Here is a 27,884-nt window from a genome sequence, read left to right on the forward strand (position 1 = left end):
ACTCGGTTTGACATAACGTCGAATACACAGCCCCAAATCGAATAAGTCATGTTCCCTGGTTCAGAATACTTTAAAGATGAAGACCATGCAGAGTTGAAATCAAATTCAGGAGAGTGTTCAGCTATATTTAAAAATATGTATTATGTTGGAATGTTTGGCTGGTTGTAATTTTTTTAACCCGCCTGTCCCCGCTGTGAATTTCAGATTCTCAGGAGCCTGTGTCTTTGTGTCCCCTGTTGTCCTAAGTCAGGGCCAGCACATGCAAGGCGCTCCGGAATCCTCGCTTACACTAACAGCATCCTCTCTGCCCTCCATTGGGTCGTGGTGCCTGAGGCTGTAGCCTAACCCTTGTATCTCAGAATATTTAAACACACATTCTCTCTGCCTTAACTTCTGTGTTCCGGTGGAATTGCATTTGGCTGTTATAGACGAAATCTCAAACAGCTCAGCGAGAGCCTGCATTATATTGGATGTGGAGCCTGTGTCCCGGGTGAGCGTTTTCTCCGCTGCTGTGGAAATTGAACCCAGGCAAAAGAGACGAGCCCAGAGTCATAAAGCTGCATTTTTGTACTTTATTGGGAGATGAGCAGGTTGATGACATCCTCTTCTTCTGAGGGTATTTTTAAAATGAGACCCAGAATTTCCCCTAGGGTTAGGAGAGAGCATTCCTAACTCCAGACCCACCAGAGACGGCGTGTGTGCCGGCCGCTGCTGCTTTCACCCTGCATTTTGCTTTCCTGGTGCCTTTCTCCAGAGTTTGAAACTGAACTGCTTTTTCTTCCCACAGAATGTGGCATTTAGACAAATAGCATTGGGCTCTGAGGGAAAGGTGTATTAATGCATCTGGGAGAGAATTTATAAGGGGCTGGCTCTTGAGGCATTTCCTTGGTGATCACTAATTGGAAATGCTCTTGCCGTATGTCACTTTTCTAAGAAACAAATAGGGACCCCTGAGTTCCAAATAAACAGATAGGAAAGCCTTACAGTCATCCATGACAACGATACAAATTCAATACTGTATGGTTACGATGGGCAGTCACCTCACAATGTCCTCATTTGGGGGATAATCTGCCTTGGAGGAGGGAAAAAAGCTCATTCAATTCCATTGATAGAATTCTTCCTTCAGTGCTCTGATTGACATTTTAGCAGTAACCTTTTGTTAATATTGTACAAAAATGTATGAAAAAGAAAAAAAATAACCCACTGTGTTGCTACCCCTGTTGACATTTTTATAAAAAGTAATACATATACAATATTAGAAAAGGCTCTGGACCTTTAAAACAAACGATTCACTTCTCTTCCTTGTCCCTTTCCCCAAAGGTAACTCATTGGTAGTTGTTTCTTGTTACTTGTTGCAGAAAAAAAATTATGTGTATATCTCCATAAATGAAACAATTGAAACACTTCATACACTGTTGGGACCTAGCTTTTTGATTTAATATGAAGATCTCTCCTATTAGCACATACAGCTTTACTGAGTCCATTTTAATTGTGCTACAGTATTTCATCACATGGCTACATCATCATATAAATTACCCAAGCAGTCCCTAGGTCAACTCTCAAACAAGTTGAAAAGTGCTGCAGCTCTGACCTGTATGACGTCTGCTGTGAGAATGCTTGCACACATTATTTTAGAATGATTTGTAGTTGTTGGTGAGGTAAGTTTTCTCCCAGTGTTTAATCAGAGTGACATGGAGTGCATTGCGTTGTATAGAAGAAATGGCTTAGAAGTTTATTTACTATTGTTATTGTTTGTTTCTATAAACAACAGTTTTTCTTCCTCACCTGCAGGCCATTTTGGCAGAGATGTGCTGTTCCATGCAGTCATTCAGGGGCTCAGGCTGACAGACGTTCTGAGATCTTTATATCCTTTCCAAGGTCACCCTGGGTGTTAACACCCAGATAGTAATAGTATATGGGCAGGAATTGCATGGGAAGTGTTCATGGACAGATCTTAAAGAGTGGCACACATCTACCTCATCGTCCATTGTCTGGAACTCCAAGTATAAAAATTATACTTGGGGGCTTCCCTGGTGGTGCAGTGGTTGAGAGTCCGCCTGCCGATGCAGGGGACACGGGTTCCTGCCCCGGTCCGGGAAGATCCCACGTGCCGCGGAGTGGCTAGGCCCGTGAGCCATGGCCGCTGAGCCTGCGCGTCCGGAGCCTGTGCTCCACAACAGGAGGGGCCACAGCAGTGAGAGGCCCGCGTACCGCAAAAAAAAAAAAAAATTATACTTGGGAAGTCTTGTCCCATCGTTCATTGTCTGGAACACACTCAAGTGCACAAGAGGCTGGGAGACATCATCATATAAATTACCCAAGCAGTCCCTAGGTCAACTCTCGAACAAGTTGAAAAGCCCTGCAGCTCTGACCTATATGACATTTGCTGTGAGAATGCTAGCGTCTTACTAGTCCGTCGTGTCAAGAAAGTATAATCTGGTCAGCATCTTGATTTAGTTACGTGTTTGGTCCCGGTGCAGTAGCTTGTAAAGAAGCCAAATGGATATGTTATAAGGAATAGAAAGACCTTTTTCTCTCAGAAGATGAAGGCATTGCACACTCCATAAATAATGGTGCCTGTCAGGTTTTTGGGCACTTTTTCTAAGAAAGGAGAAACGATATTAAAAAGATAGGTGTGAATGCAACAGGGACTGACAGAAAACCTGGTGACTTTAGGGATTGATGCTGTAATTGTGTACATGAGCTATAATTTATCAAAGCTCCTAGAAGTATTTTATGGAAGGGTTCAGGAGTGCTCTAATTTTACAAATGAAGTCATTGACGGCTGACCATAAACCTATCCACAGCCTAGGTCTGTGTTTGAGTCTGGAGGCAGAGAACAGCAAATAACAGAATAAAAGGCTGGATACGGCCTGCTGGACAATGGTGTGATCTTTTGCATTAGCGTGCTGTCGAGAAGCAGCATTGCGGCACAGCCGGTGGGTGCCGAGCTGACCACAGGGCCATGCTGGACCAAGAAGGATGCCAAGAAACAGTTGATAGATGTATTCCTGAAAATTCATATTCTGCTGCCGAATTAATCTTATTGATTCAGGGATTCTGAAAGTGGCCATAGATAATTTTAAGAAGCAAAGCCATTTGTATTTCTTGAGCAGAAGACCCGAGTAACAGAGGAAATCCCATCTTGGACATAAAACCCAGAAACCTGACTCAGTGAACGTAAAACTTGCATTGTGTGTCCTCCAGAGGCCCCTGCCTAGGTTGGCTTAGAGAGGTGGTTGTCTTGCGAAGCTGCCCGTGGTAAAGCTTCACTGGCCGTGGTTGAATCTTTGCTCCCATAGAACCTGTGTTTAATGATGAGTTAGAAGAGACATTAACAGCATAAGGACAAAGGGGAAAAATAGAAATGCTTGGAGCGTGTGACGCAGGGTCAGACGTTTGAAGGAGGGGGATGTAAGGCTGTGGTGCCGGGAGGGGAATTCTGAACCTTTGGGAGAGAAGGCTGTCCTGCATCGCCCTGGGAGGACAGTGCTGCCGTGGGTGAATGTCAGTGGGTTTGGGGAGCTGCTGCCCTTGACCACGCCTGGCTTCCCCCTCATACTCCCTTCGTCCCACCTTCCTGGCTCTCTTGTCTTCCTTCTCACGTTCCCACCACCCTTGTGAGTGTATTATTTATAGTGGATAAAAGGTGGATAGTGGTAAGAAGCAGCCTCACTAGGTCTCAGTTTTCCTGTCTCTAAAAGGAAGGCTTTGGAATGGATGACTTCCATCTCTGCAGTGGAATGATTCTGGGGTTCGCCTCTGACTGACCGTCCTTACTGAAGCATTTCCTGGAAAACATTAATGAGAACTCTTTTGCAGTTCTAATTTTTTAAAGAAGTCTAATTCCTGATAAAAATTATACTTGGGAAGCCTTGCTCACTATATAGCTAATGATCACTGATCACCTGCTTGTGGAGCTTTTCATCTCAAGATTGTCCTATTAAGTTGAAAAAAACAGTTTTTGTCTGCATTGTATTTCCACAAATATTGATAGCAAAAATAAAAAAAACATTGGGGAAATGTGCACGATTGCTGAATCAATTGGTGAAGACTATAAGGAATGTTGTATTCTTTTAACTTTTCTGTAGGCTTGAAAAATTTCAAAATAAAATATTGGAGGGCAAAAATGGGCAAGTGTATTTTCTCTTCCCTTAGGGACACTGAGACAAATCAGATGAAGCAGTTTATTAAATGACTTTCTCAAGGGCAATCAAGAGTTAAGTGAGAGGACCTGCAGTAGATTTCAGTGGCTCAGTTGCCATTCTAGTGCTTCTCAGGCCGTATCTCCTCCCTAAAGGAAAGACAGATGTAAGAAGGAGTTTCCTTGGGCTTCCCTGGTGGCGCAGTGGTTGAGAGTCCGCCTGCCGATGCAGGGGACACAGGTTCGTGCCCCGGTCCGGGAAGATCCCACATGCCGCGGAGCGGCTGGGCCCGTGAGCCATGGCCGCTGAGCCTGCGCGTCCAGAGCCTGTGCTCCGCAACGGGAGAGGCCACAACAGTGAGAGGCCTGCGTACCGCAAAAAAAAAAAAAAAGGAGTTTCCTCTAGCCTACTGCTTCTGAAGAAAATGTTTCTGAGCCTGGCAACATTGCTGTGTATTTCCACTTACAAATTATCCGAATGGGCAAAGCAGGAGATAGGGACCTGTCAGCTTTATAAAGGTGCTCAATGAATGGCATTAGGTACATAGTTCACCCATTGAGAAGAAATGGGTGGTTCTAATTCCAAACCTAGGATTTTCATGTCTGACGGCTTGAAACAGAAAAGGATTCCGTGGTCAGCAGTGTTTGGTAGTGAAGGAAGGCATGTTAGGTGCAAACCTGATAGAAGGGGAGACAAAGTCAGAATTGCATGGTGTATTCTTCCATTGTTGTCCTTGGACGGGCATTGTGACCAGTAGACTCTGAAAAGGTCCTCGTCCTCTTTGTCTAGCCCAGGCCCATATGGGGTTTAGAGGAAGGAGAGGTGGGTCTCCAGGGGCAGCTTTACATGAACAGACAGTGGTATTTGCCTGGCACCTTTCCCCATCTTATAACTCTCTCCTTCTGGAACTTTGGGGAAGGAGGGTCTCTGGATCGTTTTCAGAGGTTTATGTTGTTACCTGACCTAGTAACAAACTGTGAAATCAAAATATCTGTGTATGATGGGTGCGCACCTCGCTGACATGATGGCATTTATAAAAAGCTAGAATCGTTACTTGGGTGAGCTCTGGGTGTATCATCAGCTTGGGAGGGAGGTGTTCACTTTCATCCTGGTCTGAAGCAAGCATCGTCCTCTTGTGGGTCTCTCGTGACCTTTAGTTGCTTCCCTTGTGCCTCATTAAGCGTGATGAGCAGCTAGCTGTAGATAGGTAATAAGAGGCCAGCACTCCCACCAGGAGCATTCAAAACATCGTCACCTAGAGCACCCTTGACGGGTCATACGCTGTGTTTTTTGTTAAATCACCCTCCTCTGAAACATATTTTCACCTATCTTCATCTGCATTAACTCAGAGAAAATCAAGAGTTTTAAAAGCTGGAAGAAAGAATCAAGGTGAAGTGCACTGTTGCTAATGGTGTTTTGTCCAGTAGGTGGCGCCTCAGCAAATCTCATTTGTAGCTGATAGAAGTAAACACGTGGAGGATTTTTTTAAAAGATGCGTTCATAATACATGTGAGCAAAAGGTACGCCCTGTGTGCAGGGTGGTTCATGAAGTCAACTGGAAAAAAAAAAAAACAGTTGGACTATGTAAAACTAACTCTCTCATTGTAAGAAAATTGTTGGGAAGAACTTATAAAAAGCTAATGTCTGGTTGAAATTAAAATCCTTTATCACGTCACATGGAGATTTTTTCCACAACATTTGGGCTGCAGATTACTGCTACAAGTAAGAGAATACTGTTAATCTTGATAGCATTTTGAGCTTTAGAGAATAATGTATGATAGATGTTTTGGTATCAGATTTGTATGTTTGAATTATGTTCAGAAAATGCAGAATACTTGAGCTGGAGAAATTCCTTCCAGTAACTTAAAAAACACCATTTTAGTGCACTATGTTAGGTGTAACTTCTTGAAGGAATAGACTGCATGTTCCTGGAATGCATTGTTAGAAACTTAATGTACGTGTGATTAAACACGCGCCAAAACAGCACCTCCATGCTAAGAATATGTTACGGTTTTTATACTCAAAGATAGTTAAAGATAATTCTTCAGAAGCATGCAAAGGAAGCAGCATTTTCACTCCTTAAATACAAGTGTCCCCTCTGAAAACTGAGTAGTGGAATTGGTAACGTATTTCTAAATCATGCACTTCAGAAGGCAAGTAAGGACTTTTTTAAAATTCCTGCTTTCCAGCAAAGTACTAGAATTGCATTACACATTTTTCCCTAAAGAAGTCTATATCTTTCCTGATGGCTTAAGGTAAGGAATCTCTGTGTATTGTTTGACAAAATGGAATCAGAGTTAATCTATTAATATTTTCTATAGATAAAACAGGATACACATGTCCTATTGTGTTCAGTTTTCTTTAGAGGACAGTTAAAGAACACAATTAACAGGCTCCTCACAAATGTCCTTTCCTATCTGTCTCGGAGGAGAGTGGTGACAGGCATCCAAGGTTGTCAGGTGAGGTATAAAATCATCACCGGAGTTCTGGTGGCATTGGGGAAACCTCAAGAAGGAAAAGATGAAGGATCCTGTTTGCTTTTAATAATTGAGTCATAGTGATGTGTTTAGTGAGACCAAGACAGGACTTATCCAGTTCACTGAACTTCAATTTTAGAGGAAGGTTGTACAAAAAGTGCCTTGTCTTTCCGTGGAAATACTAGTCTTTGGTGAAAAGAGATTAAAGTGGTGTTCTTTCATGGCTACAAGAATGAATCCTCCCTTTTCCTTGCTCTTTCCCATCACCTCTCTCCTCTTGCCCTTTCTCAAGTTGAATAATCACTTATAGGGAAGATGATAGGAGCTTAGTGGTAAGTAGTGGAGACCTTCTTACCACTGAGCTCCTGTCATCTTCCCTATCTCCCCCACTTAGTAGTCCCACTCCCTTTAGACCAGTGGTTCCCAAGCTTGTCTGCACAGTGGAAGCACCTCGGGAGATTCAGAAACTACTGATGCCTCCCCCCACCCCCAAGATTGTGATTTAATTGGTCTGGGCGTGGCTTTAGGTTTGGGAAATTATAAAAGGTCTTCCAGTGATTCTAATGTGCAGATAAATTTGGGAACCCCCATTTACTTCCTCTCCCCAAACCTCCCTTATTCCCCACCCACCCGTCTGAGTCCATCCTTCCTTGGTACTTTTGCAGCACCAGCACCTTGAGTGTATGTTTGTGCATGTGACTCCACTGATCCCCTTGGACTTTGTCTGTTTTTTTCATGTGTCTTAGGATCCCGTGACTATGTTCCGATGGAACTGAGTTTTTTTCCTCTTTCTATTCTCAATATCCATCTTAATACCTAACCCATAGCAGCTGCTTAGTGATTGGTTTCTGAATCAAGGGCATAAAATATATATTTTTTATATATATATATAGTAATACAATGATTTAAACAAGTTGATTCATGCACTTCTGACTCAGGGCATTTTTACTGCCCAGGTAGATATTTCTCCTTTACTTGAAGAGCCTAGACTTCCTAGTTTCCTATCTTTTCTTAAAGCGATGATAATTATATAAAATTAAAGAGGAATATGTTCTCCTGTGTGGTATTAGCTTGTGTCACAAAAGCCAGCTTTAGATAAGGGGACAAAGGAGGACTAAGCCTGTATTCAGTAAATCTCAAGGAAGGAAGTGTAGAGTGTTGTTGATTTCTAGTGGAAGAATTCCCTATTGCCTGCCTTACTTAAAGAATATTAATTTATCTAACTGATGATAATCTGGTAAATTTATTGTAGCATTAAAAATGCAAATCAGTTACCATGCCAAATATTCAGTGACATGCCTAAGACTTTTAAAATTTTATATGATTTTATTAGGTGATAATGGGAGGCATAATTGTTAATGTTTGATTCTGGAAAAATACAATTCGTTTCTGTGAAACACATTGTGCCTTAATGATATCATTAAGATTAATGAATATAAATGAATGAGCTGGGGATTTCAAATAGCACATAGTGACTTTATATCAGTCTGTAAAACTTGAGATAGATTTCCTTGATTTTTTAAGGAGAATGCACCAGAGCCCTGCTGTATTTTCATATAGACTAGAGAGAAATTAAATCAGCTACCTTAGGAAGACTGTTGTATACTGATTTCAGTCTGTGAAAGCCACTTATTAGTTTTACTTTAAGAATTATTTTTCAAGACCACTTTTTAGAAATTTCCATGTCCTGTATATATGAGAGTGCATGTGTATTTTGGTGTTTTAAAAAAAATCAGGGTACTAAATCATTGTTCAGTAAATTAGAGATGACATGGTGGTGTCTATTCCAGATGTTCCACAATAAACATCTATTACATTTATAACTTAAAATATTATTAAGAAAGCTAGGCAAGTGAGTATTCTTCTTGGGCTAAGAGATGGAGAAAGGAAAAACTGGGAGAGGCTGCTCATCAAGGTCTTAGATGAGAGTCATGGACTAAATGTATAATGTGACCCCAAGAATCATGGTGTTTTGAGTAATGATGCATGACTATATGTTCTTGTAGTGTAGAGAGAAACTCTGCCACGACAAAACAGAAACAAAACACCCAATTTATCTGTGGTGCGTGTACTTGTAATTTTTTTTTTTTTTTTGCGGTACACGGGCCTCTCACTGCTGTGGCCTCTCCCGTTGCGGAGCACAGGCTCCGGACGCGCAGGCTCAGCGGCCATGGCTCACGGGCCCAGCCGCTCCGCGGCATGTGGGATCTTCCCGGACCGGGGCACGAACCCGCATCCCCTGCATCGGCAGGCGGACTCTCAACCACTGCGCCACCAGGGAAGCCCCGTGTGTACTTCCAATTTAAGCGCTGTGTTTGCAGCATCCTCTTATTGAACTAGAGAGAGAGAGGCACTGTGTCATCAGGTAGTGCTTAATATGACTTCGTAAGTTTGTCTCCTTGGTCTGACCTTCAGTTAATGCTTCTGTTTCTCCCCTATGCATGCGCATGTGTGGGAACGCACAGGTTTGGTTTTCTTATTTGTCTGTTTGAAAGTTTTGCAGGGCAGCCCTTGCCCATGAATTGCTGTTGAAGTAGTGGTGGGAAGAACCACAAAAGTGAAGGAGGGAGGGGAGGTATTTTTGGAACGTGGCTACTATTTGGGCACTGGGACCCAGCCTGAGAAGCCTGAATTCCTTTGTCTGCTCTACCTTTTTACTGTTCCCTTGACCTTGGGCTCTTCTTTTAACCTCATCACCTCACTTTCCTTGTTGGTAAATTGAACCAGTCTCTTCCTTTTCTCCTTTGAAAGAAGCTGATGGGGATTAATGAGGTAGAATCTGGAGTACATTTTGTACTTCTCTGAAGAGTACATTTCAGGGAAGGTAGAAGACAGTTAATATCATCGTAGAGAAGTGGAACTCACATTGCTTACCATGTTAGATGATAGAGTTCCAAGGAGTACTTAACTGTTGGTCAACTGAAAATGAATTGCGGGCACAGCCCCATTTCTACTCACTTCTAAGTCAGATGACGTGTTAGTTCAGGATGATGGAAAGAAAGGCAAACCAAACGTGAAGAGCAGTAGAATGACAGGATTCAGGGGGGACATCTGACTGCCACCTGCTTGCCTCAAAGAAAACCACTTATTTTTAAAATCATTTTTATATGTACCTCTCCAAAAGTGCTTGGCTCTCTGTACGTAATCCAAACAAGATCAGAATGAGGTTCCCAGCAAAACTTCAGAATTAATCTAACCTGGAGCCTCAAGGTGGAATAAGGTTCTAGACGTGATCATCAGGTTTAAAACAGCTTGCTCAAGTCTCTTCAAATCTATATCATAATTCATGTCGATGCAAACACAGAGACATAGAAAGAATGCTTGGTTACTTCATGTATGAAATCCCTTGCTAATTTTATGTAGCATGCTGTCTTTGGTCAATCAGCTTTTAAGTTCCAAGGTGACTAGCTTGATTTTTCTTCTTAGAAGATTTTCCTTATCTTTTCTCCCCTTGTGTTTACTTTTTTTTTGAGAAGTTTAGATAGGTAACAGTACATTTAACCTAGAACTTAGTTTCTTGTCACTGTAGGATTAAAAAAGAAAAGTTTAATACATGCATAGTCTGAAAGTGCTTTTATAATCTCTGATTCTGTAGTTAAACTCAGAATATAGACAATAGAGTTCAAAATTTGAAAATAATCTTCATCTTTTATCTCTAGGTAGATCTCATCACTTTAGGAATAATTTTAGGAATATCTCCTGTTTCAGAAGCTCATAAAATATCAATGCTTATTTGATGCCAGGAGTATTATCAAGCATATAAACAGATTGACATACTCATGTCTGAAGCTCATACAATGGGCAGGCACCCTGTGCTGGCAGTACGGCCAATGTCACTTCACTCATCTACTCCCATCTCCATCTATATTAATATGAAATACAGGAGTTTCCTAAATATTAGTTTACGGTCCCAGTGTTGGCCGTGTCATTTGGAGATGAAGGAACATAATTGAAAAAAAAAATATTGGAGCTATTTTCCATTGTCAGATCTTCATAAATGCCCTCGATGAAAAAAATGAAGTTGTATTACCCAGTTTTATTAGAAATGCTATATTTTGTTGGATCTGTGTGTTCACAAAGTAGAGAATATTTTCCTACTGTGATTGATGTTGGGGCATTTATGAGGATAGTCTGCTATATTTCATATGTATATGAGGGTGTCATTGTTAAAATGTTCAAAAGAAAATTACGTATGTGATTTATATTTTATTATTTCCTCCTAGGATGTAATTTTTTCAGTACCATGATTCCTGTCATATTGTCAGTGGTGATTTGATGGCTAATATGCCAGAAATAATTAGATTTAAAAAGGTGATGCAGATGTCAAGACAATATAGCTTTCTTGTGAAAAGGCTTAAGCGAGATCATGCATGTTACATTGTGCAAGTCCCCAACTGCATACATTGTAACAGTTTTCAGGATTACAGGCAGGATGGAAAATGCAGCTCCATGCAGGAAGCCTGGGATGCAGCATATTTCAGAGGCATATCCTTGCTACTGACACCACCTGCAATTTTTGCTAAATGAAACGTGTTTTAGAAAATGCTACTCTTTGGATAAATTCAGACTTCGGTGTATTATCAGTGGGAAGATGTTAGATCCCCTCTTTTCTTTTGAGTGGGAAAATTCCTCCTCTCTCTAGAAGGCATCAAGCCCTTTGTTTTAGTCTCCTTGACAGGTTTAAATTTTTTTCTTTGGGGAGAAAAAGACACATGCAATATGAACTGCATTTTTTTTTTTTACCTTACAATAATGTTCAATAAAGATTGAACATTATTGTACAATTTTAAATGACCATTTTAAAATATAGGACAAGGTAATTTGTAGTTTCAGTATTTGTTCCTGAGCATAATATCTCCTGGGACTTTAAATGGAATGGAACCTATTTCTGGGTGTCTTTATACTTTGGGCACTGATGACACTAGTGATCCATCTCTGGTTCACTTGTATGTTACTTTTTTTTTTTTTTTGCGGTACGCAGGCCTCTCACTGTTGTGGCCTCTCCCGTTGTGGAGCACAGGCTCCGGACGCGCAGGCTCAGCGGCCATGGCTCACGGGCCCAGCCGCTCTGCGGCATGTGGGATCTTCCCGGACCGGGGCACGAACCCATGTCCCCCGCATCGGCAGGTGGACTCTCAACCACTGCACCACCAGGGAAGCCCCTGTATGTTACTTTAATAAATAATGTTTCTGAAGATTAGACTAATGCTGTAATATCACGGTGTTAGGCAGGGATGAGTATAAGTGTCAACTGTAGCCAGACATTAAACCTGCTCTCAGAGTTAACACAAGTCTGCAGCGTGCTCTTCAGCCCCCATGCTTCAGCACATCCCTGGTGTCAGAGCGCTGCTTTCTCACTTGGGAGCACAGTGATGAGGAAGCGACTGCTGGGGAAGCTGAGCTTCGCCCTCAGCCTCTCGCGCGTTCCCGGCAGGGTGAAGGAGGCTTGAAACCAGGCAGGTAGCTGAGTGGCATGTGAAGCAGATGCTCAATGAGATGCTAATAGCCTGGAGGAGGGAGGGGAGTTTGGAGTCCTGATTGTGCAGTCAGTAGGGGAGGGACCAGGTGTCCAGAGTGAGGGGCATGGGCTGCTCCTACCTTGAGGACACTGGGACCAGTTTTGCAATTTCCCAGCAGGTGGCCTTCTGCTCTTCCCAGCTTCCCACTGCGAAGCCCATAGTAATATCTTAATTTCACAAACAAGAAACTGAAGCTCAAGAAAGTGAAGGGGCTTTCCCCCAGCTACCTGAGTGTCTGGCTGGTAGAGCCTGCCCCGGGCACTGGCTCTCAGGGCAGGGTACTTTCTTCTAAGGATTCTGGGGAGTCATGACTTCCGGAAAACGGAAGGAAAAGTCAGGGTTGGGGTTTCCCCTCCCTTTCAGCTTCTCAGCACTGCCCAAGACAGCTTTGCCCAGAGTCATTTCACCTGGAAGGAAAGAGTGATTTACGGAGTGCCTCCAGTGGTAAATTCCAGAAAACGGAAGAGTATCAGACTAGAGAGTGAAGAGCTGCTAAAAGCCCACAAATTAATGGGGATGTGTAGTACGCTGGCTCAACAACTGAAAGGGGGGGCCTTAGTTCTGTGGAATTCACTTGATTGTAAGTAAGTACATGTTATATTTAGAACTGTATAATTTTGGACCCAGAAGGGTGAAGAGTTGTTCCAAGAGTGGAGCCTCTTGGAGGCCCAGATGCATTTAAGAAGTAGAGCCACACCCCAGAGCTCTTCTCTGGCCGCCCTCTTCCTCTACCCACTCCTGTCCAGGGGCACCTTTCTCCCTTCGGGCCCCAAAGCAGCTGAGACCCTCCTCCTTTTGTCTTTTAGAGACACATGGCCATGGAATCTGAGATTCCAAATGCTCTTTTCTGGTGTGTTCTGACCATTGACAGCTTAGAATGTGGTAATTTGCCTTTTGAAGCTAAAAAATCTGACACCTTTCATTCACCTTGAAAGCACATTTTCCTTCTTTGTTTAAACACGAAGAGGCAATAGGGCTGTTAGGAACCCCAACTGAAGAGTCAGCCGGTCAGGGTTCTTATCCCAGTTCTGCCTTTCCTTAGCTGTGTAATCTTAGGAAGATACTTAACCTCTCTGATGTCAGCTTCCTTATCTGTATAATGGGGATGATAATATAGCTAATTCATGGAGCTGTTGCAAGAATTCGATGAGATGACTTGTACAAAGTACTTAGAGCAGCGATTGGCATATACTGTGCGCTCAATACATGTTGGCTATTGTTATTTAGAAATAAAGCATGGAGGAAAATAAAGTGCTAAAATTAAGAAGGATTTTAAATATAAGCACTGAAATATTTATATGTATTTTGAGCAAATCTCACAGTTACATTGGTCACTGGCATTCAGTGTTCTCTTTACCACTTAAATTGACACAAGAATAATAATATTCACGATAACGGATGCTTTACATACATTTTCATGAATGACCTGTTTCTTATTTGTAACTTTTTATGACCTTTATATTACCTTTTTAAAAATACAACATACTCATTGGCCACTGGCATTTATCTGTGAGTGGAAAACATAATCAATGAATGAATGAAGGGATTTATCCACTTGGCCACATTGGTTTCCCTCATGAATGAACAGAGATGTACAAATCCTTGGTCCGTTGTCTAAAAGTAACAGACAAGATATGGTAGTTAGTGCATTTTGTGGGTACTTGTCTATCTTGCTAAGTAGTAATCACTGCCACAAATACACAAAGCGACCTTAAGGGGAAATCCCACCACAGACTGTGGTCATGGCAGATCTGGAGAGGGAAGCCCCTGCCTCCACCAGGAACTTACCCTCTCACATCCCTCACGCGTCACCTCCGTGGCTTTTGGATAAGTGGTCCAGGAGCCACAGGCTGAGAGCTGCTGGCAGGGAGTGGATTTAGCCTGTGGAGTGTAGTAGGTAAGGTTACGTTTGGAAACGTCCCCCATCTGCGGTGCTTAAAAAATTCCTCGCGGTGTTCCTCACCGCCGTTTCCCAGTGCACATTCAGTTGCTGAAGAGTAGGTGACATCAGAAGGTGCAGTTACTGTAGTGTAACCAATGTGGATCTAGAGTGGAGCGGTAACTGGTTCTTAAATTGGTGAGAAATATGTGACTGTGTAAATCAGGTGACAAACCTGTATCCTGCCACCAAATGACATTACGTGGACGTCAGTGATCACAAAATCTTATCCTTTCCCTTTGTGAAAATACTTAACAACCAAACGCTTCCCATCCCTCCCCTGATTTTTCTCACTCTGGATTTGGTCTTGTTTTTGTTTCTGTGAGCCATTTATTAATTAATTTTTACAATTAATAAAATTTAAATTTGGCCTTTAGTAGAGTGTCCACAGATGCTGAGTATTCTGTGAAGTAAATTATGCCTACGGTAGAGCGTGCATGAAGTGTATCCGTACAAATAATTTTTTTTTAAATCAAGTACTGTGAAGCCCCTGGATTTAGATTACAATGAATGACAAAGCCTACCAGATTTAATTTGAATACACACGTAAAAGCTATACGTGTTGAGGTTGGTACTTTGTGAACTGACTCACAGTATTGTGAAAATATTACATGAAGGTATAAAATTGCAGGAAAACTGAGTTTATTCATGGAAATTAGACTAACTCCTAATTATTACCTGTGAATAGTGCCATCATTTGAAGTTTTTATTGCATTTTAACACATGGCTTATCTTGACGAGAAAATATATAGCGAAGGGTCAATTTAGCAATTTTCGTTTTACTATTCTCTCTGCTAAGCCGTTATTGCGTGATGCTATTTTTCAGCAGCCTTTCATTTTTGTCCCAAATGTTTTTGCCTCTGGCTGGTTTTATTTCTTTAAAATGTATGTGTATCACTTCTCAAAGTGATACATTTTGACAGGTAATCGATATTTTTTCATACCAGATTTGATGGTGCAATGGTCATAATCCTCATCTTAGACTTAGTTAATGGTTGAATACTAAGCTAGATTTTTGTCTCAGAATATTCCTTTGTTAAGGAACATACTTTTCACCCTTAGCCAAGTTCCTTTTTATCACTCCCAGCCACCAAACAGGTCTAGGTGCCAAGTGCCTAAGATGCACAGAACCCACTTATCTGGGATACACATCACCTGACTTTTTGTCACTCTATCCTCGAAATGTCTCCTGATAGCACTTCCAACCAGCTTACTTGGTTGGCCACAGAAAAGATACTTCTGGGCTCTACTTGTTTTTTCCTCCTGGTATCCTGTGATCTTTATTTGAAGGGGAAAAGTCTTTTCCCTTTTCTCTAGTGGGAACTTGATGGCCTCCATCAGACCCCACTTTTTCTAGAAGGACAAGCGCAATGAAGATCACAGCCCTCAGATCACAAGCATGTCTAAGGACACCATGCTCGGCGTTTGCTTTTTAAAAGTTCAGTTTCTTGGGTCGTGATTTGTTTTTCCTAAATTCAGTTAGGACTTTCTTATGCCTCTATGGGCAGATAACAGTGACATCTAAGTTGGTAAATATATTCTGAACCCCTGCCAAGGCACTTCGTTGAAGACAGTACTTCACATTCAAGGAGCTGTTTAAGCTCTTCTCTCAGGAGGGTGAATTGAGGGAGGAAGGGCAACAACTGTCATTCCTTTTCTTTTCAATGAAGAGACTGGCCTTCCTTTTGCAGGAAAAGGTTAAAGTACAGGTGGGCCTGTCAAGGATGGGATCTGTTTCCACCAGCTTTGCAGATTCTCCCACAGATAGCACACTGATTCTTCCCTTCCACCCCTAGATTTTCTTTTTTTTTCCTTTTTTTGTCCTTGAATTTAAACAAAAATATGTAGTTTTAAAAAATCTTAAAAATCATTTGTGCTAGAATTTGGGGGTACATTTTGGCTTGAGCAACAAACAGGTTTGTGCTTTTTCTTTGCTTTTAGAGATGGCATTACTCCTCCACCTGAGAACAAGAACAAAAACTCTCTGGGGTTTTCTTCCTTTAAGTGGTATCAAATGAGCACGCCTAAGTGGAAAAAATACCCAGATACCCTTCTCCGAGGTTGCTTCTGTGAGGGAGGGGTGACATTTCTTGACAGCGTTTCTCTCTTTGTATGTCTGGAGATGTAGGCAAAGATGGTTTGGGAACATAAAATGCAATCAATTTTCCTCCGTGGTTAGATTCATAAATCCCTGAGCTATTTTTAATGACATAATCTAATCAATTGATGGCAAGCCTAATAGTGTGTTGACAGGCAGAAAGAGACAGAAAGCTAGTGTAATAGCAGGTGGCTGGGTAAGGAACCATTTTTCTCTTCCTTCCTCACCCCCCGTGTTTAGAAATCGCTGGTTATCTGGATTAGGTAAAAAGCAGAAATGACCGACTTAAAAAAAAAAATTATGCCTGCCTTCCTAACTACCTTTCTTTCAAGAAAAAAAGACTTTCTAAGGGATAAAGTGAAGAAGGAGGTAGTTCCGAGACAAACTACAGGTAGCCCTAGTGTCTGCTTCTCAGGACCATACTATGCTCTTAATTTCAGTATCTTTAGAAGAGAAATCAAGGGGGAATAATTTATTATAAATTGGTAGCATCGTATATTGTTACTCCTGTGCTAGGCCTGTAATGAAAACTTAATATTCATCTCTTGGTTGCTTTGAATTGAAATAAGATGAGGATGAGCGGAGTAAACAAGCTGAAACAGACTGTGAAATTGCACATGATGGGAATCTTTTTTTTTTTTTTTTTTAGTTGCTTCTGGACTAGAAATAGGTTACTATTCCACCTAATGATGGCTCTTAGAATTTCTTCTTCCTTTTTACATTTTGGTCCAGTATCAACAGAACGAAGTTGTTATCACAAGGGAAATTAAAATCTAAACTGTATCTTTGGGCTAGGAATCCACCGGCAAGGTATTTATGTAAATGAACTGGCTTTCACACTGGGAGGGGTAAGGTGTTCCACCCGCTGTGGCTGGAGAGCAGCCGCCCTGAGCCCTCCGTTTTCAGGTTTTCCGGCAGCGTGTGTGTTCTGCAACATTTCCTTTTCTTTGATGCCATCAGAAGAGATGAGCGCCGGGCATGGTGGTGCTGCTTGGCTGGCCAGCTGTGCCCTAGTTTCTCACCATCCCAATCAGCAGCTGCCTTTTACAGAGGTTTCTGTCACCGCTGATTTACTTAGCCACTTTGACCTTATAGTTGCTTCCGAAGGGGCTTGACCCGAGGCCACTGCCGAAAGCCATCTTCTGGTCACCTGGAATGCCAGGGCCAGTATTTTGAAGGAGAAGAAAAAACAGGGCTCCCACAATTTCCTATCTGCTAGCAAGAGGCTCCTCCGCCTGGATGGATGCATTAGGCGTCTGAGCCCACTTGCTGCGCTCTCCCACCGAACTGCAAGCATCCGTGATCCCTGAAGTTGCTGGAGTGAATAACTAAGCGGGACCAGCTGACCCCGGGCTCCAATCAGCTAGAGCGTGATGTAAGTGTTTAGCAGCTGCTGGGCTCTGAATTAGCGTGCTGAAGTAGAGGTAGTACAGCATGGCTAGACTGTTGTGAGAGGCTCAGAGAAAGCGAAGGGGGAGATGGATGAGTCCAGCATTCTAAGACGAAGAGGGCTCCAGGTAGGAGATCCTTCCATTCTTGAAATGTAGGGTTGCCAGTGGCCAGCCGTGGAGGATTTCAAAGTTCCCTTTTCATTCCTTTACTGGGCACAAATACGTGCACAGTTCTTAGCAACGTGAATACGCTAAGTCTCTAGTTACAGAGCTAAGTGACCCGTCACAGGGTTCAACGAGAAAGGCTCTTTTGTCAGAGACAATAGATATGACTTTTAGTTTGAGACTTTGTTGGTTGTTTATTTTTTTCTGCTGGTTGTTCAAGAATAGTTAAATCGTGGCTGGCAGTGACATCTGATGAGCCGGTTGGGCATTCTGTCAGAAGTCTGGGAAGTCTGTCAAGGGTAGCAACTCTGTTCAGTTCTGGGAACACGGGACTCAGTTTTGTGTCGGGCTCCGCAGCATCTATCTGATCGCCTTGCAGATGTGTGCAGCTGCTGGGAGGTTTCCTCCTGTCAGTGAGATGAAAGTTTCTGCTGGCAGCTCAATCAAAGTTCCCTGTAATTTGTTTATGTTGAGATGAGGAAAGATATGTGTCTTACTGCCTTGCTTTTTGTGCCCAAATTTCTCTAATTTAATTACTGTGACTTCAGTATACAAATGTATTCCAAGTTAAAACTTGGCAGATCAGAAAACTTGGAAAAAACATCTGCTTGGCCGTTTGTAAGTTTCAGGAAGCCAAAATGTGAGTATGTTCAAAATTAGTACCTTTAACTCCTTGATAACTCTTTTTTCCTGTGTGTAAGTGGTAGTTTTCTCTGTGAAAGACTCTAATCATTAGCCATTGTTAAACTCTCATTCATTATTTTTGAGATTAAAAAAAAAGTGCTTGGGAAGACCGAATATACGGCACATGTAGAAATGTTTCAGATACTCCTTAATTGTCTTTGACTCACAGCTGGGCTAGCTGTCTGCTTTTTGTTTTAAATGTCAATTACTAATACTATTCATATTATTCTAATATTATAGTAATATTATAGATAAACTAAAGGATTATTTGTAGGTAAACAAAAGAGGGATTAAAAAAGTTGGGGTTAAATGTCATCTATTGTTCCAAACCTAAGTAAACAGACTGACTCTAATGATTTTCAGTGTGGTCATTGTTTTGAATGTACAGTGTGGTTAGTCACTGCTGTGGATTTCCTTTTCTTTGTTTGCATCACATCTATGAAGTTCTGGTAATGCACAGCTGTTTGTGTGGGTCCACGTCCTCTCTGGGGTCGCTGGTTAAATATGGAAAGGCTCTTTGTTAAAAAGATGATAAACTCTATTAAACTCCTAATGGTTCAGATTATTACTATGTTGATGCTGAGAGTTTTCTCTTTCCTTTAATTCATTTTAGATAATTTAAAATGTGTTTTTGTTAAGAAACTCTTTTTTGTGGTTTATTTCTGTAATACATATCATCACAACTTCAGAGGATATGATTGAGATATATGGTGCTTTTGAGGGGTATAGATTTCATAGAACTTTTAATTTTAGAAATAAAGAAATCATTATTGTGCCTATTTAAAATAATGAAGCTATTTTCTAAGATTTGCAACAAAACAAAGGAAACATTGCTAGTTAATATAGTACTTAGACTGTTAGATCTTCGTTGTACTTAACCTACTTTTACTACACCTGCCATATTCTACTATATAATAAAGAATGTCTGCTTTCTACTGTAAATGAAATAAAACTCTCCACATTGTGAGAAATAGCACATAACAGTGCATAAAAGTTCTGCCACCTCAGTTACTTTATTTTGGCTTAAACAAAGCCTATTATTCTTTTACTCCCATTATATCCAGTATTTTTTTTAAAAGGCATTGCACATACAGAGTAGCTGTTTTCAGAAATTCCAATATTAGGAAACTACTTACAAAATACAAGGTGTAAGTATACATTTGTATTACAAATGATGTCACTGTAGAGTTCTTAAGAGCAACGCCACCTAGTGAATTTAGAACTTAAGTTAGTTTACAAATACATACTACTGTATATGAAACATTTCAACATGTAAATGAGGCATCCTGTAGTGAACCTAGGCTGAAACTTACACTTTTGTATGACAGATTCTGACTGTGTTGCTAGGTAATCTTGAGCAACTCACATACCCTCTTGGTGTCTGTTTATTCTTCTGTAAAATGCATGCTGTAATGTGACTTTTGAGTATACTACATGGGAGATAGACATAACTGAATTTTTTAAAGTTAAAGGCCATGTAATAAATACACTAGAATATAGAAGGTCCTCAATAAGTATTACGTTGTTGAGAGCAAAGATGATTTCTGTTCTTTATAGCATGCCATATCATTACTAGTCAGATGAAATAGTTATGTTTTTATTCCATATTTGTTGTTTGAATTTAATTTTAAGTTAGAAGAATCACCAATAAAGACAGTTAGCATTATTTACAGGGGTCATTATGACAGAATATATTATCTAATAATAAGAGTCTATTGGCCTGTTACACTGAATAGATGCTTAGTGTTAGATGCTTAGAACAGGAACAGATCTGTTTTTTTGTTGTTGTTGTTGGTTTTTTTTTTGGCGTTACACGGGCCTCTCACTGTTGTGGCCTCTCCCGTTGCGGAGCACAGGCTCCGGACGCACAGGCTCAGCGGCCATGGCTCACAGGCCCAGCCGCTCCACGGCACGTGGGATCTTCCTGGACCGGGACACGAACCTGTGTCCCCTGCATCGGCAGGCGGACTCTCAACCACTGCGCCACCAGGGAAGCCCAGATCCGTTTTTTAAATAACTTAAAGCCTTGTGTCAAAAATATGGAGCATACGCATATTATAATTCTCTAAAATTTAATTTTGCAATAATTCAGAACGTGTTTAGTATAGAATAATGCAGTGTGTGTTTAGAACTTATTTTTAGAATTTCAGTACCTCTAGCTCTTAAAACACAGGCTACTAGTGGTGGTTTTAAAATTTGGACTTTGAAAAATGATTTTTAGTCAGAACATATTCTCAAGGCATGACTACCTCATAAAATTGCAACACAAGTTAGTTGTTCATCTTAAGTGACTGCACGTTTCCATCTTTTCTGTGGACTGTATTAATATTTCCAGTACTACTGATAGCACTTCAATCACTGCCTTTGAAATGAGAATGAGAGAAAGAGGTCCCAATGGCTTCCCCTGTTAGAATCTGGAAAACTTTTCAGATTGCATCTCCAAACTTGGGAAATTCTGACGGATGGATGGGCTTGGGCAGACTTTGGACTTGGGGCAATTTGAATTTCTAGACAGGTCTAATTCGTCAAAGGATAACTGGCTCCTTTCGGGCCTAATATCCCTTAAACAGGGGTCATATTTTTTAACTGTCAGGGAAATTGTTTCAGTGATTTCCGTTATGTGTTTCCCTTTTATTTGTTTTAATGAAAGTGTCCCTATCCCTAATGTGATACATCCCAAGGCTGGAGGAAAATGAACAACGGGCATCATTAAAGCAGGAAGAAGGCACTAAAAGAGGGAGGGGCATCTCAGAGAGGCCTCCTATGATTCCTTTCCTGCCATTCTCTTGTGCTTTCCTTTGCTTGGTAGCATCTTCTGTTGATTTCTCCCCTCTCCAATTAAATATTACCATTTTAGTCCACTGTAACATGCAGCTGGAATGTTAAAAAAAATTTTTTTTCAGATATGATGAGGTTACCAACTAAATATTTATAATTTAGATTTCTAGATTGGTGTTTAGGTTTTTGTTTTGTTTGCTTCTCTTTCCCCTATACCTGATCTCATCCCCCAACCTTATTTGAAACAACAACAAAAACCTAACATTCTTACCTCGGCCTAGGCTCTGATTTTCCCCTGCCCTTGGTCTGGAATTCAGTTTTAGAAAACAGAGAAGCAGGTGGACTCTTACATTCTGACTGGGTGTCAGCAGTGCTTGGATGTAGGTTATTCCAGTCACAATGTCTCAGTGTTTCTTCTGTGTTAACTTTAATGTGCTTGCGGATGTGTTTACACTCAGCTGAGCTTAATAGCAGGATCGTTACGTGGGAGTGTTACCCTGGTTCCTATCATTTGAGGACTCTGGGTGGTTACAGGAAAGAAGTCTAGTTAGAGGATTATAATAGAAATACTTATGATAATTACACTTTGGGATAAGGTACTTTTGATCTCCAGAGGTTCCAGAAAGGCACAGAGATGACTTTGGGACAGAAAGAATCAAAATGGTACATGAACTTTTGGTAGTGATGAGTACCTAACCAATGAGACCAGTCGTGGTCATATCCAAGTGGTGTTTCTTATCCATTGAAGGAGTTGAATTTCTGCCTCTGAAATAGAGATAGAATACTGTAGTTTTAGTTTCCTGATCCACAAAGGGGTAAGGATGGGGTGCCCTTAAAATCTTATGTTCACTCAAATTTCTATTTTCTACTCTAAGAATTGTTTTCATAACAAACTTTTTTTTAAAAACAACGTCAAATAAACAAGTTTGCATACTAGCTCTTCTTTTGCACCTTCTCATTCTCTGGTACAGCTGTTAATAAACCAGAAAATTGTCGTCTCTGTATTTCGGTCAAGGCAATACCTATTCTCCAGGTCATCCCTTTTCCCACCTTTGACTTCTCCGTCTCATGCCTGCAGTCACCAACCCCTGTCAGTTCTACATTAAAAATACTTCTAGAGTCTAGGCAGCCTCTTTCACACCTAAATTTCTGTATTGTCTGGTACCCCTGGGTCCAGGTCCTTCTCCATTCCATCCCGCTTGTCGCTGTAGGTCCCCACATCAATCCCTGGTTTAAAATCCCCACATGACTTTGCATCATCTGCTCAAGGATAGAGTAAAAACGCACCTGACTCTCTCTGATTTAGCTCAGTCTACTTTTCTGGTCTCATTTCCAACTCTTTGCCTTCCAAAACCCCGTTCCATCACCCCTCTCCAGACTTGATGTATCCCCTTTACCTACAATATCCTTTCCTTATTTTCTCCAATTCTCCCTGCTCATTAGGGACCAAAGTAAACTATAATTCTTTCCTGAAATTTTCCATAATTACTATGTTCCATTCTGAATTTTATAATAGTCATTGTCTATTTTACTTACTTGCACACCTAATCCTATTGCGTGATACATTATTTTAAAATTATTTGATTTGAGTGTCTTATAATGAAACTGCAGACGCATTGAGGATCAGTGTCCAGTGACAATGAGTAGCTCTGTAACTTCAGATGAGTTTCTTAACCACTCTGATCTCTGTGTCCACAGCTGTAAAATGGAGATAGTACATGCTTAAAGATTGAAAGCAGTTGTAAACCTTTAGCACAGCCTCTAGCATGTAGTACTTACTCAGTTAACCTTAGTTCACTGCCCTCTGGATCGGCACAGAGCCTTGCATAGTGTGATTTTAAATAATTAAATGTGGGGGGCTTCCCTGGTGGCGCAGTGGTTGAGAGTCCGCCTGCTGATGCAGGGGACGCGGGTTCGTGCCCCAGTCCGGGAAGATCCCACATGCCGCGGAGCGGCTGGGCCCGTGAGCCATGGCCGCTGAGCCTGCGCGTCCGGAGCCTGTGCTCCGCAACGGGAGAGGCCACAACAGTGAGAGGCCCGCGTACCGCAAAAAAAAAAAAACAAAAAAAAAACAAAAACGTGGGTATCAGGTGGGGCTTAGGCAGTAAAAGGATGGTGAGCATGAATTGGATAATTTGAGGGGAGTTTATAAAAGGGATGCTTTAAAAGGTGTGGGCAGGGTATAGGGATAGTTTAAGGGGCTGGAAGCCACAGGGAGCCATTACCTTCACTAGGCCTGAAGGAGCGAGGGAGGGAACGGTTATAGAACCTGGAGATGGAGAAGGCAGGTGACAGGTACCGTAGGTGAGGGACGCAGGCCGAAGTGACTCTGCACGGAGGTGGACGGGGACATCTCAGCCTTATTTTTCTCGTTCCTTCTGCACTCTTTCTGGTGCTCCCTGTTAGCGAAACCCAACAGAAACCAGAGGGGCACAGGAGCCCCAGCCGTGCGTGGTCCATGCATCCAAACACCAAGGCCCAGTATAGGGTGGAGAGTACATCTGGATGGGCAGTGGAAGTACATGCAGCATGCTTATAGCAAGCATGTGTTTTACTGCCCCTTGCTCTTAGCAGTTGCCAGCCAAAGACAGTGTTCAACTTTCATAGGCACAGATCTCTGGGGCCTGAACCGAATTCAAGCATTTGAACAGATTCAGAGCTGCTTTTTTTGAAAAGTCATGGCCCCCAACCGTTTCCGACTTTTGTGTAATGATGTCTTTCCAACCAGGCTCTTAATCCTCCTGGGAAAATATTAGTCCTTCCCCTTCCACTGAAGCACGTGGGTCTCCTTTGAATCAGTCATGCAGCATGCCTGCACTTCCGGTCCTGCAAACAATCTCAATTTTGAATCGCTCTGCTCTGCAGACCCTGGCTGAGAAGTGACGGCTGAGAGCAATAGCCCAAGAGACCTCTTACCATTCATCTCCAGGATTCCCTGAGCTCCGCCCTCCGGCAGGTCCTATCACACGTAGACTGTCCATCCGAATTACAACTTGACATTATGTCCTTGGCTTTTATTGGGGGTTCTAAAAGAAATGGCTCTGAGTGAACATCTTTGCACTTTCTGTAAAACTCCCCTTGAAGCCTTATCCATTATGTTGTGCATTGTCTCTTATTCTGTATTACGCCCACATGATAAATTTGCTTCGAGTTCAGTACTCAGAAAGTTTCTTCCTCTCTAGGTGAACAAGTTTGCTTCTTTTAATCAGATAATGAGAGCTGGCTTGGTCTTCATTTTTGTCTTAGCCGATCAGGACAGGGTTTCATACTCAGTTGCAATAGTTTGTAGATAAAATGAGCCACCACTTCTTCACTGTTTAGCTCTTAGTTCCTTCTTTTTAAGAATTATGTGGTTTCATTTATCATAGCTTTTGAAAGTTTTACGTTGCCTGAATAGATTTCTCAAAGTAGGTAAGACCTAAAAATTTAATAACGTTGCATTTGAAACACAGTGAATAATGAATAATGTCAGAAAACAAGAAAAAAAGACTGAAAGACCAAATAATCAATAAACTAGATAAAATACAAAAATCAAGAATTACATGAACTTACAAAGATCAATATGCAAGCAGGGATCAATAATTTTATTGTTGGCACCAGAGTCTAATGAAATCAAATAGGGTGTTGGAATTTATTTGAAACTTACATTTTAAATAAATTATGAGTAACAATAGATTTTTATTATTTTTTTTTATAAAATCGTGTATTTTTTAAAATTTAAAAAAAAATGTTGGCTGCATGGTGTGGCATGTGGGATCTTAGTTTCCTGACCAGAGATCAAACCCTCACCCCCTGGAGTGGAAATGTGGAGTCTTAACCACTGGACCACCGGGGAAGTCCCATGATAGATTTTTAAAGTGTCCTAGAAATCATACATTTGTCTTGGAAGTAACCCAAAGCATGGAGATTGGCATCCAACTTGTGAAACACACGTGTTAGAAGACACTATTGCCATTAAAATCATGCTTCTGACAAATATTTGATGATATGGGCAAAAGCTTGACAGTAATGGCAAGGAAAAGAACAGGTTACTAATCTGTGTACATAATGCATGTACAATTCTATAAAAGTGTGTGTGTGTGCGCCTGTGCGCGTGTGTAGGATAGCCCTGTGGGATGGAAGGAAAGAGCCTGTGTGGGTTTTGGAGTAGTTAAGACCATCTTTGCCACTAAGCTGTATGGGGTTGCCCAGGCTGGTTAATTCCTCACTGGTAAAATACACTTATTTGCAGAATTACTGAGAATGAATCAAAGTGCGGTATGAAAAGGCTAAAAAATATCCATCATATCTAACATTTATTAAGGACCTATTTTCTTTTTCTTCATTGTCATCATCTAAACTAATAGCAAGAAACTGCACTAAAATGTTAATTTAGTATATCTTGATTGTGGCACCATAAGAATTTTTTGCTTGAACTCTTCTATAGTGAGCATGTATTACTTTTTTTTTTTTTTTTTTTTGCGATACGCGGGCCTCTCACTGTTGTGGCCTCTCCCGTTGCGGAGCACAGGCTCCGGACGCGCAGGCTCAGCGGCCATGGCTCACGGGCCCAGCCGCTCCACGGCATGTGGGATCCTCCCGGACCGGGGCACAAACCCGTGTCCCCTGCATCGGCAGGGGGACTCTCAACCACTGCGCCACCAGGGAAGCCCCGGTGGCCAATTTTTAATTTTTTTGTTTCATTGTCTAAGAAAAGAAAACTTTATACCACTCAGTACCATCAATGAAAGGCTCTTAAAGCTGTTTTTTATCTTGTGCATCCTTTTGGCATTGAGGAAGGTAAATCAGTTCCATGGGATGCCTCACTCCAAACCTTAGGCCAGCAGTTCAATGAGGCTGCCCTTTTGAATCACCTGGAGAGCTCTCTAAAGCCTAGGGCCTCGAAGCAATCCACGTCAGTCTCTTGGTGGTGTGTAGCCAGGCTTGAGACCCACTGCTCCTAGGGGGATCACGTGTCCAAGGAACACCTAAGTCACGGCACATACCACTTCTGTATCCCCAAATGTAAGGTTTGACAACCTTTAACAGGTGTGTTAAACAGCTTTGCCTTCTTTCTTCCAGTGAGACTGGGTTTTATTTTTATGGAGAGGTGCATGAAGGGGATGTATACCCATTGCATTTGTTTCTTGACTTCCCAAATAATGGCAAAGGTAGTAATGCGAGAGCTCAAACCATTAACTAACCCACCTTGGGGAACTGTTCTTACAGTGGTGTGGCTGGAGGGAGCCCTAGACCTTTACCCCGAAAGGACCCAGGGCACTGGCAGTGTCCAGGTGCCGTTTTACATTTTTTAAATCGCTGGCACCCATGGTTTGCCTTACGAAACTACCTCCAGGGCGTGGTAAGACAGTTGCTTTGCACCTTGAAATGTTCTAATGTTAAAGACAACAAACACCTGTGATTTGGAACCCTTATCATAGATACTCTTCAGTAAGGTACATGCTTGAGTTCTCAAAACACTTGCAATTTTACTTAGATTGTGTTTTGATTCAGGCAGTCACGAAAAAAACCTCCATTCTCTGCCTTTCTTTCAATTAATGTGTAATAATAATAAATAATAGCAGCAGCAGTATATATTGAACAGGTTTGTGTCAGAGGACTGAGTGTTGTGTCTTAAATCTACACTCTTGCACTTTTATCCCAGGCTCTAGCAGTCCAGAAATGAGTGGAGTCTGGTACTGACCTGTGAGGGGTTTATAGTGTGGTCGGGGAGACAGCAGTTTCTGCAACAGCAAGTACCGTAACCCCTGTCGGTCACAATGCATGGGCACTGGAGGTGGCTGGTGCCCCGCTGTGCTGTAGGAGGCTGGGAAGGCTTTGTGGAGATGGGGCTATTTCTGCCAGATGATGCTGGATGAACAAGTACTGACTAGGCGAGAAGGGTGGGGACACAGCTGCATGTGCAAAGGTGTGGTGGCCACACAGGGTGTGTCCTTTTCAAGGTGCTGCAAACAGTGCATGTGGGAAGCAGGAAGTGATGAGCAGAGTCCCAAGGATACCACCATATTGAAGGGTTTGGACTTTAAACAGTAGGAAGCCACTGAAAGATTTCACTTAGGGCACAGAAATACTTTACCGACTGTCAACCGCTAATGAATAATGCCTGGGAAGAAGACAAGAACAGCTAGGAGGTTAGAAATGGGGAGGTAAGAGATGCTGCTGCTGGACTGAGATGTTGGCAGTGGAAGTAGAGAAAAGGCAACTGTAGGTACCATTAATAGGACTTGATGACCTGTTGGGATGGTTGAGAAAGGAAATGGAAGGAGCTGGAGGTGACTCCCAGGTTTCAGGCATAACAAGAAACAAATGAGAGCAAGAAATAACAATAACGTGGATGGCGAGGTGATTACTTGGTTCTATGCATCTTGAGTTTGCAGCACCTGTGGAAGCTTTCAGATGGAGATGCTCAGTAAGCAGCTGGATGTATGGGCTGAAACTTCCCAAGAGAGGTCAAGTCTGGATATAGATTCTGAATTCATTCCCTTTAAATAATTTATTGAACTAGACTGTGAATAAAGAGAGAACACAATTTCTCTCAAAGTAATAGATTTCCATTAGAATAGTTTTCAAGAATTACCGATGGACCTTGAGTCTGTCATACAGAGTGAAGTCAGTCAGAAAGAGAAAAACAATACCATATGCTAACACATACATATGGAATCTAAAAACAAAAAAAAGGTTCTGAAGA

General features: G+C 41.7%; 1 protein-coding gene across 8 annotated transcripts in view; it reads left to right on the forward strand.

The window, feature by feature from the left end:
* The window catches only part of MAST4 (microtubule associated serine/threonine kinase family member 4), a 567,949-nt gene that overhangs the window by 221,233 nt on the left and 318,832 nt on the right, over positions 1–27,884 (forward strand). The window contains exon 1 of one of the 8 annotated variants that reach the window (XM_060295838.1): positions 17,642–17,695. The exons of the other annotated variants lie outside the window; for them this stretch is intronic. Within the exon in view, the coding sequence (XP_060151821.1) occupies positions 17,657–17,695 (39 nt within the window). The 5' untranslated portion in view covers positions 17,642–17,656. Of the gene's footprint in view, positions 1–17,641; positions 17,696–27,884 lie in introns of those variants that run through there. 8 annotated transcript variants of the gene reach the window in all.

This window comes from Globicephala melas, chromosome 3 (assembly GCF_963455315.2).
Source record: "Globicephala melas chromosome 3, mGloMel1.2, whole genome shotgun sequence".
Taxonomy (NCBI): Eukaryota; Metazoa; Chordata; class Mammalia; order Artiodactyla; family Delphinidae; genus Globicephala; species Globicephala melas.